The sequence below is a fragment of the Sturnus vulgaris genome, chromosome 5 (assembly GCF_052056855.1).
Source record: "Sturnus vulgaris isolate bStuVul1 chromosome 5, bStuVul1.hap1, whole genome shotgun sequence".
Lineage (NCBI taxonomy): Eukaryota > Metazoa > Chordata > Aves > Passeriformes > Sturnidae > Sturnus > Sturnus vulgaris.
Window position 1 is genome coordinate 35,606,201 of NC_142247.1, and position 14,430 is coordinate 35,620,630.

A 14,430-nucleotide genomic window follows, 5' to 3' on the forward strand; every position below is an offset into this window, starting at 1 on the left:
ATCTAGGTAGGAAATGCTTGGCTCCTCCCCTGGGTTAAGCATTTCACAATGGGATAATGTAATTTTCTCAGTCATACAGTGGGACTCAATGACCCATTAACAGAAGATGTCCTCCTGGAGGAAGGATGAGTCGTGGAAAAGATCAAAGAACACTGCTCCATCTGGTTTTAACAGATGGTGATAGAAGACATACTCTTGGTTATATCCTGCATTGCAACCCAAGACAAGGATAATTTCAGTTCTTCTCAGTTAGGATCTTTCACAAGTCAGTCTTGCTGTGTCCGAGAGTAAAACTCTTTAATATGTGTGGTAGTTCCTATTTTGACAATTAAAAAAAGAATATATTTGGCATAGGCCATATTTTTCAGCAGGATATCCAAAAGCTTTCACGAAGGGAAAAGATATAGGGAAGCAGTGTTTCTGGCTATGATTTTTCACTTTTGGTGGATGACTGAAACACCTGGATAATCTTGTAGGTCATCCCATGTTCTGATAAGTCTGAACCCTGTAGTCTCTCTGCTATAGTCTGATGCCATTTAAGGCCAAAAGAGATTTCCAAATGTAAAGCTTGGTTTTTTTGCTAAGTAGACATTGGAGCATTTCTTGATCTTCTGCAAGTGAGAAAAATTATTCCTGAAAAGTTTTTAAATTAAGACTCTGATCACACAGAAGAAACTGTACCTGCTGTAGCGGTGATTCCCAGATCTTCTTGTGCTCCTTTGTAAAACTAAAGTTCTTATGGCTGCCATCAAGTCTTACATACGGGCTTAGTGATCTCTGCCATTCATCACTTAAAAGGCTGACTGTGGACTTCCCAAGGTATGCATTTTGATTTTAATTTGGTGTTTTTTTTCATTCTTCTGACAGAGATACATGGAATTTGGAATGACTCCGCCAACAGCACCAGGTCTCCTACCAAGGTAGCTTTTTACTGATAAAATTATAATTTATTTTCCTTGCAATTACTCCAGATTTATTAATGGCAGTGGTATATTATTATGCAAAGTACTGTATAAATGAGAAGTCACAGGAGTCCAGATCCAGTCTGTTATTTATTTATGAAGCATAAATGATATATGCATGCTGTGTGGGATCCAAGCCTCTGTTTAAAAGAAATGGGTTTTTACCCCCTCAGCTATAGAGATATCTTTCCAATATTCACCAAACCACTGAGCTTTTGGAGAGCCTAAAACAGTTACACAGATGCATGTAATTCTCCCAATACTCTTGCTTTCATCTTGTTTCTATATCCTCAGGGCAACACTCACTCACAACAGCTTTCATATGACTAACAGATTCATTCTATTTTTAGCCGAGTTGAGAATAAATGACAGAGCACAGTGACCCTCACAGAGCAAGTCTGCCTTGCAGCCCTATTATTATAAAATCTGGGGAAGAAAAAATTTTCCATCTTCTCCTACCTTTGTTGTGGGAGAATTGTGTAAAGGGGAGAAAACGGTTGTCCAGGTGATTGTTAATTTCACATTTGGTTCATGTGTTTTAATTACATGTGAAGTCAGACACTTGAGTCATGGTACTCACTGGGATGAGACTTGTCTCACCCTCTCCAAGCTGCTGCAGCCAGGCTGGTAAAATGGTGGCCTTGTGCTGCTCTCTCATTGCCTTCTTAGAGTTCACCATATGAGATGAAATCCCACAGCTATTCATGTCATTCATCATACTTCACCTGAAGCCTTCACTGCCTTGGAAACTTGATGGTAAAATGGCTATGAAAAACTTTCCTTTATTTATTCTTCTGCAACCTGATTTTGAGAAGACCGAGTAGAAAAGGAGGAGTTTGTAAACATCTTGCTTAGTTCTTGGCTGGAGGTGACAGTTTCAGTGTGAGTGGAGCCTACGTGAAACGGCACACAGTATGGCATGCAGTGTACTCTTTGTAATTTAGGTTACCTTGAAGATTATGAGCTTTGAGACTGCCAGTGTAAAGCATAACCAAGTGTTTGTTATTGAGGAGATTTTGTCTTTGATGGCCTGTTACATATTCAGGGAAAATGTGATAAATTAATCATGAAAGTGCTGTAGTCCGTGTTAATACACCTGAGCAAGACAGTGTCTTCACAACGTATTTTTTCTTCAAAAGTTTATAATTCTTTGGCATAGGCAGTCTGAATTTATGTAAATTGCAAAAGTTCACGTGCTGGCTTTGCCAGTATCAACAGATTAAGTTAACAATCTGCAAAGTCGTTGATCTGAACAGAAAGAATTCCTCTAAGTTTTCATTAAAATAGAAACCTTGCTAAAGTTTGGTCAATAGAAAACAAGGAAAGAGTTGTCATGGTTGTGCAGTGGGAGTTATTCTCAAAATCTGAAGATGATGATAAACAAATTGATAGAAGCAGTGCACCAGTTAGAGGAAGGAAAAATAACCTGAGGTCAGTGTGATTAGGTGGCATGTATCAATGTCATAGTCCATTGGGTTAAATATCCAGTGCATGGAATAATAGTTGGGTGAGCATACTGTTCTCTTCTCTGTAATAACACCATCAGCATCTTTAATGGGGTGGAACCAACCTGGGGAAAAAAATTAAATGTAAAAGACCTAGGTCACATAACAGCTCGGCAGTCATAAAGGCACAATGGACAGCTTTTGCCAGAAAATGGATATTGAATCGTGTAACAGAGATAGGTATACTGAACTATGGTGGATTAGTGGTGTAAAATTGATTTGTGGAGCGGTATCTCCTGACTTAAATGACTGGAGATAGTTTTGGGGTTTTTTTGGATGTGCAAGAATTGAAAGCTGACTTTCAGTCTGGAAATAGGCAGGAGCACTAGAAAGTCTGTATGATACAGATGCAGAGCTGTATTCTGGTTTTATATCTTACACTGATCTTTGACTTTAAAGAGAAGCTATAGCTATCTATTATAAAGAAGATTGAGAGGGTGAAGCCTTATTAAATGTGAACCTTTCAAGTGCAAACACATCAGCAATAAAGAATTTGCTTCCCGTCCTCTTTGGCACAAAAAGAATATATTTGCAGTAATGTTGAGAAAATATTTTCTTTAGACAACATCAAAAAATTGTAGTAATTCATCAGCTTCAAAATTTCAGCTCAACACTGCAGGCATAAAGGGCCAGATGGTCACATCCTTTACTGATTACAGTGATTAACATAACAGAAGTGATGCTGTTAAACATTACCTACCTATTGAAGCATTTTTTTAAACTAGCTTGTGTGTTTGGAAATGGTTTCCTCTGGATCTGCTGAGTGGACAGGTGGGGATTGTACGTGAGGGAACTGGGGAAATTCTAGCACTTCCTCAATGGGATTGTTACAGCTTGAAGCCCTTAAACCTGCTCCATTTAGTAACACTGCATGCCAAATAGCTGGTGCTTTTATCTGCAATTACTTGTTGTGCTTTATTAGGCAATATATTATGTCAGCTTTCTTTGCTATCTGGATGTCATATGAAGGTGGGTAGTTTTCCAAATAAAGCACAAATCAAGAATAGTCTGAATTAGATGTAGCCACAGGATTTTGCAGTAAAAAGAGGGGTGTAAAATTGAGATCTTGAGGAATAGGATACACTGCAGACTAGCCTAGAAGGGCTTAGATGCCATTGTGGTAAAAGGCATGGAAAACTCATCCCTAGCTGTCACTTTGTGTACTTCCATGTGCTTGAGTTTGGCTGCTTATCTCACTTAGCTTTATTTACACTCATACTGTTAGTGAAGTTAGATGGATTACAGTTTCTGTTGTTAACTCTTTTTAGTAAATACATAACAGTGACTACCAGCACCAGCCTGATTGATAGGAAACATTAATTTCAGTATGCTTTGCATATCTTCATATGTGCTAATGACAGCTTTGAGTTGTTTCATGAATCTTAAAGAGCACAGTTTTGAAAACTTAATGAAATATTATCAGAATACTTCATGAAGTATGAATTGTTGACACAATACACACCATGCAGTTTGTTTTGGTTTAGGCCAAAAGTGCGTGCCTAGAAACTCTTTGAGTAGAGTCAGCTTTGTTGCTGAGGTAAGCAGCTACATCACTGCTGAAGTCTTACTTTTCTGGTTTTTTTCATTGAAGATACATTTTCCCCCAATGGGAAAACAAGATCTCAAGATCTCTGAACTTTTTTCTCTGCGCTGAGGAGACTGCAACATGTGAAAAACACTTGTGTAAAATTTTGTTAAAACATATTCTTCAGATGTAAATATTTTCCTCAACATTGAAGGTTACAATTACATTAAAAGGCATAAAAAACTGCTGTACAAGGCACACCTACATTATTGTTTCTAATTAGGGTTTTCACTTATTTTAATCTAGAGTCCTTTTCCACAGGCAGAACTTTGGGCCAGGTTTTCTTCAACCTGCAGAGTTAATGCATGGAGAGCAGCCACCATCTGAGGTTCAGTATTCCTCCCGAGGGATGTACTCAGAGGAAATGCCATCAGTGGCACGGCCACGACCAGTTGGAAGCACTGCAGGTACACTTCACTTAAGTTGAATATGCAGTAAAATAACTGATCCTTTTCTGTATCTGTTCTTATGCCAAGGTCACCATTAAGACGTCAATCTCCTTCAGCTGCTACATGTGATATGTGGTCCTTGTCTTCAATTCCCAAAAAAAAAAAATAATCACAAAGTGATGTTAACTTTACTTTTCATAGGACCTTCCAGAAAAAGGAAGTGCTTTGCCCCTTTTTAAGTATCTTACAAGCACTGGTTATCACAAAGCATATTTTCATAAAACCCCATTCTCTAAGAATGGAAAATGACTTGTTTTAGAGATTACTGTGTATGCTAACTTTCCATTTCAAACTCCTTCTTCTGTGCTAAATGAACTAATTGATGCATCACAAATCAGCATGCTGAATAGCAAAGTTCTTTAATACTTCTCTAAGTCTGTGTTTCTTATTTCTCTTTGCAGAATTGTATGCAATAAAGCAGTATCTCTTAGTTTTAGATTGAATCACCTGTTTCTGCTGTCCCACATGAAATCACCTTCCTTGATTTGGTTGAGGCAATTTTGAGAGCAGTCACCAATGCTATCATGAATAAGATGGTAATATCACATGGCAGCTAAGCAGCAAACATTTCTAAGAATAAAATATTGTATTGCTATGCAAATGATACAGTTAATTTTCTCCCAGATAAATATTTTCCTCCTTGAAAAAAGACTGGAGATATGATCATATAATTACATCAGAAGCCCGGTTTTGGTAGTTACTCTCATCATCCTGTAAATGTTAAATGAACGAGAATAGTAGGAATGGAGTAACTATTACAGATGGTTATTTTATTCTCTGATTCACACTATTGTCTAAATGTTCATATGTATTCTGCTTTAAAGTTTGGAGGTGCTTCATATATTTACTTTCTGTCCCTCAGCATAATTATGTGTAAATATCAAACTTCTCAAATATTGGGTGGTTTTCAGAGAAAATAGGAAAGTGATCTAACTGTCCGTCATGTAAATCACACTGTTGCTTTTGTCTTTTCCTCCCCTTTTGTACATACACACAGTTTTATGTATCTCTAGGTTAAATATGTTTCATTTTTAATTAATAATAAAGTATTGTTAGTAATTCTAAGAATAAAAATATAAATGGCATTTCCCTGTAGGAGAAAATTAATGAAGAAGGAAAGCTGGCATGTTGTTACATATCTCTTGCAATTAATGGTGGCAGCTATCCTTGCATATGTTTGAAAGCAGCGGGAGGGAGGGAAGGGAAGGGAAAAGAGAAAGGAGGAGGTTGGCTTTCAGGCTGGAAGGAGATACAGTGTGTTCTGACCTTCTCATTAGTTAACAACAGCATCGTTTAATATTTAACCACAAAGCAAAGCTGAGAGAAGCACTCTTACATAGTCGTGTATTTTGTTCTTCAGAGCCGTGGAAAAGGAGGCAGTCTGCAGAGTTAGGGTCCTGCCAGTGTAATGCAAATAAAGTGTGCCACAGGAGCAAATGTCTCTTTGCTGCTGAGTAATTGACATGAGAGCATTGCCAGAGCTTTCAGTAAGCACTCTTTAGAAAGGACTGGCATGTTTTTGGAATGAAGAATAGCCCATGTCAGAGATGCATGTATCTCAACCTCTTCTTTCAGTGCAGTGCCATGAAATGCATCACACTCACATGAACTGCACAAAATGGACATAACATTTCTGTCTTTATTCCATACTGACAGCCTTCTTTCTGCTGATTTTTATTAATTGCACAGAAACAGAGCTCCATTTTCTTCTTGTCTCCTGCTTCCAACGAAGTTCTATGTTATCATGTGTCTGCCCTGCAAACTTGACTGTGTATAAAGATGAAAAAAAAACCAATATTTGCTTTTAAGGTTCTCAGATACAGCACCTCACTCAGGTGGGAATTGCTAGCAGGATCGGAGGTCAACCAGTGGAGATCCCCTCAGGCAGAGCAGGGCATGGCCAGCCGGGGGGGCCAGGGTGGCCCCAGTATCGTGGAGAGGATGAATGTGCTAGGCGAGATGCAGTGAGTACTGTTACACATTTGCATAGTTTCCAAAGTAGTGATATGTTTGGGTATTTTTTTCCTTGCATTACTGTTTGGAACTTTTCCCCCCTGGAGTACTTTTAGTTGCTTCTCTGACATTCTTTGCTTTGCTCTTCAAACCCCTGTTAGCTCTTCTGACTTCTGCTTGCTGTTCTTTCACCTTTGCTTCTCAAAATATTTTCTCTCATTTTACCCTAACCTTTTTTTTTTTCCTCACTTGAGGCATTCACCCATTAATTGCAGTTCATCCAGTTCTGCTTCTGAGCTCCAGCAGAGGTGGATACTGCTTTCCATTCCTTCTTTGAAATATGCCTCTATATTTTGAGATCATTGTCATTAGAAAACATTGAATTAAATTGTCCCAGGCTGCTATCCTATTTTGTATGCATAAAGTTCTTTTATCTTCTGTGTCAGTGCTAACAGCAGGAGTGAGGGCAGCAGAAAAAGGTACATACATAACATTAGAGGTGTTTGTAAACAAGTTACTTTCCTGGCCTAAGTCAGCAGGATGTGGTAAATGAATATGTACTCATTTACCTGTGTTGTCCAGGCAGCCATAGTGATTTCATGTTCTTGGCAGCAGTGCTTCTACAGGCTGACATTTCTGATTCAAGCAGATGTGTGAGGTTGAGATAGTATATGGCCTTGCCAGGAGAGGGACACTTGCCTGCTACCAGTCCCTCTTTGGTGTACTTGCATCCTGGAGCAGACTGACCTGTGACAGGTTTATTGCAGTACTCTTAGGAGTGACAGCTTTATGCTGCTTCTTTTGTTTGTTAGTTTAAATTATATTTTTCTGATTTCTTCCTTGCGGGATCTCTTCCTTTTGCGTATTTAGGAGAGTGTGTGTTCACACTACTTGACATGGCTTTGCAGTATTGCACATTCATGCAGGGTGGGCTTATTTTTAAATTTTGGTGAAATTGAGCTGCCTCTACTCCAAATAAACTCAAGAGGAGCAGCATAAAATTTTTGAGAACTGGGTGCACTATTTGATACTGTTCAAAAACTTCAACTGTCAAAGCTGAAAGATCTATTTCCCCTAATTTAATGTCCTTTCTGTGCTTGAAACTGTGGCATTTCAATGCAAGATCATCATTTCAGTTTGCATCAAAAAGAGCACTTGAATGAGAGATCTTAGTGTATCAAGTTTCATTTTCAGAGACATCTCTGGGTTACCATTTATTGACCTTTCTTTACATTTGTTTTTCTTTTCTGAGAATGGCTTTTCTGGATCTGTGGGCGTGTTCCTGTTCAGGCCCTTTAAATCCAGGCTGTTTTTCTTTCAGTTCATCTCAGTTTAAAGATTTCCTTGGCTTTGACAGAATTTTTTGCTCACTGGTTGCTGCAGTTCAGATGTTACTGCAATGTGATTTTTTTTTTCAGTTTGTTATTAAAAAATAGGCAAAAGGAGGAGATCACGAACTAAAACTTAATTGAATTTGGTGTCATCTGGTTGTAGGAGAGCTCACGTATTGCCTGAACTTTCTTTTTCCTGTGAGCAATTTGGGGTTTTTTTGAAAAGGATTCTTCCCATTAAAAAAAAAAAAAAAAAGCCTTGGTCTTGTAGCTTTGTGTAGTTAAATCGTTGCCTTCACAGTTTGGATTTTTTTCGCTAGAGCAGAGCTCTAAATTTGTCTTTCCTTGTTTTGGCAATGAGGGTTTACTTAATGATGGTCGTGTTCTTTATGGTGCACTATTCAACTGATCCTATGCAAACCTTGTCTTATTGCTCCCTCATTCTGAGCAAGTTTCTAAAATTAAACTCTGCCTTTAGGAAGATTGAAATGTAGAGCATTCTTCTTGCACACAAACTGGAGAGGGATCTGCATTTGTCTTCCTGTGATAGCACTTTTCCTCACAGTATCCTCACCCCTCTATTCCTGAAGTCAACACCTGATCTTTTTGCTGGAATATGACCTCTCACTTGTACATCCCAGCCCAAAGCCAATGTACAGGGTACCATCAATTCACCTTAATTCTCCATCCAGAAGGCCCAAGGCAACCAAGAGAATGTGACAGCATTTCCTTAGCTGACACGAAATACAATCCTGAGCAAGTGCTCATTGGAGCAGCGGAACAAAGCCTGGCTTTCATGCCTGGCTTCCTACAGATAGGTTCAGTGTCTTGCATATCTCCACCTCCCTCCACCACCTGGCATCACCTCCTACCCATCTACAGTCCCCTGTAGCTTTCTACTGTTCTCCCAAGCCTTCCTCCAGCTTTCCAGTGTTTCTCCAAAGACACTTCTACCCTTTCACTATCTATTTCTACTCAGCTGCCCACTCTAGTGTCTCTAAAAAAATCTCACCAAACTTAGTTGTCTCTCAAGTCCCTGAGATAGGCCCTGTGAGATGATGCTGGCTAAGAGATCCAGTAGATCACAGCTTAACTTGACCTTTCTGCCATTCAGAAGCAGATTCAATGATAATGAATAAGTTTATAACAAATCAGGTATGTCTAATTAGCTACCTGGTTTTGTGAATTTTATGTATTTGTTCATACGTACACATATACACATGTATGTCTGTGTATTTATTTATACATCTAGTTCAGTTGAAATTGGCCAGAGTTCAATAGGTATTAAATGGAGATTAACAAATTTACACTTTCATCTTCATTCCTTAAGAAGGAACATTAAAAAATATATTTTTGTCAATTGTTTCTTACTGCTGTTAATTATCCAGAAGTTTCTAGATAAAAATATAAAATGTATAGATATTATATAGAACTATATATTTTTGCATGTATAATGTTATATATCTTTGTGTGTTTCTGTTAGTAAAGAAGTTTTAAAAAAACAGCAAAAATTATTTCTGCCTTTTTGCTCCTGTTATTTTACTGTTGTAGGTTAGTAGAGGTTAGGTTTCTAAACCAATGTGGTATTGAAATTTTACAGACCTGTTTAATTCTGATGCTATATGTGAAATCACAGAAACACACCCTTTTCTTTTTCTGAGCTATTTAAGAAAACCTTGATAAACTTAGTGTAAAAACCAGACACTGTGGTCATCAGACTCCTTAACTTCCCTTAAGAAACCATTCTTACAGTGGTAATTTAGGGCAATGTGAGATAGGAGGTGAATCACGTAGTGCATTTTAATGTGAAAGTAACCTGAACATAATTTAGGTTGCTGTTAAGACTCATGTATCAAGGAGTGTTTCCTTTTAATATTTTTTAATGTCATTTCTCCTCTATAAACCCACAGAGTACTTGTCAGGTTTGCCAACTCTAGACTGCACATATGAATTAGTTTCAGGTTTCACTGCCAAATGAATAATTCTGAACAGTCAAGAGACCCATTCTTTCCTTTCTGATACTGAAATCACCTCTGTTTTATAAGAAATAAGACAGGATGTTAATTGGAAAACCTTTACCTATCATTCTTCTATTAAAGCCTCTTTTCCCCTTAATCTGTTCTCCCAAAATTAACTGTGTGAAGGAGGAGTGCTGTATGTGAGCTGTACAAGAGACTCAGAATCTATTATTAATTCTACTTTATACAAAATGGCTTAAATTTTATTCATTTGTATTATGAGAGATTTTAAGGAACTTGCTCCCATGCATTTTCGTGTTCGCTGCCACTGTTGCTCTAGGTCCCCCATATCCTTCCTAGGCTCTGCTTTGTAATGTCTTCAATCCCCTCCCCCTCGCCCCTAAATCCTCTTCTAGCTGACCTTGCTGTCCTTTCTTCCCCCATCAGGCTGCTCTCTCTGCTACTCCTTAAGGCTTGTCCCCAGAGAAAGGTAGAGCTCCCTGACTTGTGATGGCTGTGGTCTGGATCTGCTGCTCCCCCTGCAAGGGGATCACGTTGCTTTGCTCTCACTTGTGTGTTAGAGTCCTCTGTGTCCAGTGTTTGCTTTGGGCTGTCTCTCAGCCTTCAGCAGTATGAGGCAAGAGGAAACACTTGCTTCAGGGTTGTCAGCTGGAATCTAGATTTTCCAAATGTACCTTGTTTGTGTCCATACTGGGAGTTGGTGCAGTCACCTGGTGTACTTGTAAATCCATGCTCTGTTTTAGTGTAAGCAGATTGTCTTGCAGAAAGATAAGCCATAAACTCAGGCTTCTGTTCTCTGTCTCTCTTGTTTTGTTAGAAAATGTATGTTACTGAACAAAAGCAGAATTAACCCCTTACTGCCCTGAAACAATTATTGTCCCTAAGCTGGGATAGCATTTCTCATATACTGAGTATGAAAAGATCTGATCTTTCAAATCCAAGTAGTTCTTCTGCTGCTTCTTCTGTTGACAGTGTTTTCCTGGGCACTGGTCAGTCACAGAGTCCTCAAAAGTGTACAGTCTGAACAGGCAAAGCAGGCAGAAAAGGGGAAGGTGGAAATTGTAGTATCTCTGCTTATAAATAGTATGGAGAAATGACAGCCAGGAAAAAAAGTGATTTGCCTGCTGTCTTTTAGGAAGTCAATGGGAGTGGATGGTAAGAAAAGCCAATTCTGTTGATTTCCAGGCCTGTGGGGTTTCTCCCCACCTCCTTCCATTTCAGTTCCTAAGCATACTGTAGATCGGAAGGGGAGTCTCTGAACTTGAGGCAGTCCAACAATTTTGTGTACACTTGTTGTTTTGTGCTCCATAAGAGACATCACTCATTCATGTAACAGAAGAACCGTTGCAGCAGATAGAAGCATCTCCATGTTGCTTTCCCCCCTGTTCTTTGCCTTTTTGCTTACTTGTCTTTTCTGGGATAATCATGTTTATTCAGAAGGTACAGTAACGGTTTCTCCCTTTTTTCAGATGCATATGCATGGACACCAAGAATATTCCTCCTCACCAGTATTCCAGATGCCGAGGACTTCAGCCAGGCAGCCCTCAGCACCTCCTGCTCAGCTTCCACACAACAGCCTTCAGGGCCAGGGCCTTTGCTACACCACCAGTTCCACTGAGGACCTCCAGCCAGGTCACTCGTCAGCCTCTCTTATCAAAGCAATTAGAGAAGAACTTCTGCGACTTTCTCAGAAACAGACAACAGTGCAGAACTTCCATAGTTGATTTAGCATTCCATTGCAAATCTGCCAGATATCTGCTTCCTATGGAAGCAAAGACTTAGAGGAAATCAGCAATGTTGTTCTCACAAAGGAAGGAACTTCCACAACTCTGTCACGGCACTCTGGAAAAATCAAAAAAGGCAGCAGAATGAGAATAGTAAGGAGAGATGGAGGACAGACAGGGAAAATCATCAGTGTCATCACAAGTAATATTAATTAATCTGCTAACATTACGGTGCTCCTCTTCTCTCCTTACCCTCATTTGGGCTAACACATAAATAAAACCTTAGGTCAAGAACTCAGTACTCCAGCAACAACAACAAAAAATGACAGGAACAATCTCCAAGAATTATAGACTCCTTTTTCTAAGGAAGTAGGTGAAGTTTTGAACGAACTGAAATGACATTTTGCAAGAGATTTCAAGTATTCTTATCTCTCCAGCACTTACGGGGAACTGGTTTGCGTTGCTGTTCTGCAGGATTACAAACTGTATCAACTCAAGGGTCTTGAAGGTCCGATCTCACATAAGAATCACTTTGTCAGGAACAATGGGACTGCTTAGAATAAAAGTCTTTATGAGTTACTTGTATCAAACTGGAACGATAATTGTTACAGCTCTGTGGTTCCGAATGGAGCTACCCTCTGCACTCTTCCTTGTTTTCCTTCTGGTGCTGAAGCTTCAAGTGTTCCTTCATCTTCAATGTTTGCAAAGTGAAACATTGGCCTTGTATAATTAAGGAAATATTTGTAGACTCATTCAGGCTGGAAAAACAAAGCAAAGCATCCAAACAGAAAGGGCTCAGTACCTAATTTGTTTAAAAATTATGAAAACTGGAAGGAGAATACTCAGCCACAGTTGAATTTGGGGAAATGTGTGTGTATATCTTTAAAAAAACATATTTGCATACTAAATGTTCTTGCAAGACCAGCGATAAACTATTGCCACTCTGTAGTTTGCTTTGTGGACGGAAACCAATCCAGCCTGACTGGTACAGGGTCACCAGCATTATGTTATAAATTGATGTCCTAAATCATTGCTTATGTTTGGATCTGAATAATTTTAGTGGAAGTCAGTGACAGTTTAGAGCATTAACATAGGCTTAGATTTGCAGTTTTGAGACAGTTTCTATATTTATACTTGTTTCCACTGTCCCTTTGGACAAAGGGTAAGCATTATCCCCATGGTAAGAATGGTACGTGCCATGGAACTGTTTTTCGCTGTTTTTTTCAGAGTTTTAATTTAAAATTAGCTACGAATTTACAAGTATTGGCCATTGCGTAACTGTAACTGACATAATACATATGGACAATTTGCTTAAGTCGTGATTTGTTGAAGTGTTTTCATTTTCAGGTCAGAGTGAACTAAAGCTACTAAACTGGCACAGAGATGGGAGGCAGGCTCAGTGGTGGTGAGGAGGCTTGGGAGCCCTACCCTAGGGCAATGGACAGCAGAAGAATTAGGTGCTACAGTGTAGGTGTTTCAAACACAAGCAGGTGGTAGTGGTCAAGAGTCTAAGAAGCAGAGATCTGCCAGAGAGGAGGACATTGGGCAGCTGGGCAGGGACTGCATTTGCCTCACTTACTGGGGTAGAAATGGCAGTGCTGAGCTACAGGAGTGTAACACGGGTATGGTGTGATGGTCTTTGGCTACCACATCTGCTCCTGGCTCCAGTTCTGTATCGGCAGCAGGACTAACAGACTGAAATGAAAACACTCGGGAGGGCGTGGTGGAAAAAGTCACCCCCATACCTTATTCATGAAATGTGTACATCATACTCATGGTCGAAGCCAAAACCTCAGTTGCTCACTGATGTGGAAAAAAAGGTGGTGTGTTTCCCTCTTTACTAGGAAGCTCAGTTATTTTTCTGTTTACCTATGATCATCAAAATGCTGTATGAAACTGTTTTGAGGGACTTAGAGTAACGAAGCAGTGTAAATTAATTTCCAGTTCCCTGGCCTATGTGTAAAGCCCTTATGGGCACCAGTTGAGGTTTGAAAGGAATCAGAACACCAGCACGATTGTAACAGCGGTACCAACAGTTCATTATGATTTGAATTTTTTAAAGTTTTTTGTGTGATAATTCTAGGATAAAAATAAACATTTGTTTTCTGCCAACTTTGTAAACATGAATGTTGCCAATACTTCTGCAAAATGCCAGGTTTTGAAGAGTGAAGAGTGTATCAGGCAGTGCTCATTTGGTCGTTTTGACATCATTGAAGACTGACTGTTGCTAAGTGTTCCCATTAAAACCATCTCTTTCAGACCCCACATCCTTTTCTAGTTTAATTCTGTAGTGAGCTCAGAGACCAATGCTTATAATATTAGAACATTAATGTGACTTCATTTCAAGAAAATGTGGTCTTCTAGGAGGTAAATTAATTTTGTCTGATTCCAGCTATTTAAGAACAATATGTTCTCTGTGAAATAAGAGCTTTGAAATTTACAGGTAATTAAGCCACCTCTCATTCATTTTTTTGCTAGTGATGGTGATACTATTGTGAAATTCCATTTTTTTGTATTTTAATGTGTATCATTTATCTTTTCAGTCCCTAATCTTATGAAGAACACAGGATAAATATGTACTTGTAAATAAAAGAGGCTTTCTGATGGAGAAAACCCTCTTTAAAACTTTCAATGGAATAGTTAAATATAAGAATTCAGAAATCTGCGTTTGGAAGTTATGTTCTCAGATTGGCTGGAGACCACATCCAGTGTCCAAAAAATTGATATGGCCTAGTCTGTATCTTCATATAGGAAGAAAAGTAACACCAATTACCAGCCACCAATTTCAAGAACATCCTTAACAAGGGAGACCCACACTTTTTGCAGCTACAGGAAAAGCTGTTTTCTTCATGTGCTACAAAAGGATTCTGTGGAATGCATGTGCCAGAATATGTGTTTCCACTTGGAAATTCTGGGGGAAGAAAATCTGTAAGCTTCTGCAT

General features: G+C 39.0%; 1 protein-coding gene across 1 annotated transcript in view; it reads left to right on the forward strand.

Annotated features, from left to right (window-relative positions):
• KIAA1549 (KIAA1549 ortholog) overlaps nt 1-13,753 on the forward strand; it is a 140,509-nt gene extending 126,756 nt beyond the window's left edge. Inside the window, exons 18-21 of the mRNA XM_088166109.1 lie at nt 868-920; nt 4,299-4,459; nt 6,311-6,465; nt 11,234-13,753. Coding sequence (XP_088022235.1) covers nt 868-920; nt 4,299-4,459; nt 6,311-6,465; nt 11,234-11,488 — 624 coding nt within the window. The 3' untranslated portion in view covers nt 11,489-13,753. The remainder of the gene's footprint in view (nt 1-867; nt 921-4,298; nt 4,460-6,310; nt 6,466-11,233) is intronic.
• Nucleotides 13,754-14,430: the final 677 nt, after the last annotated feature.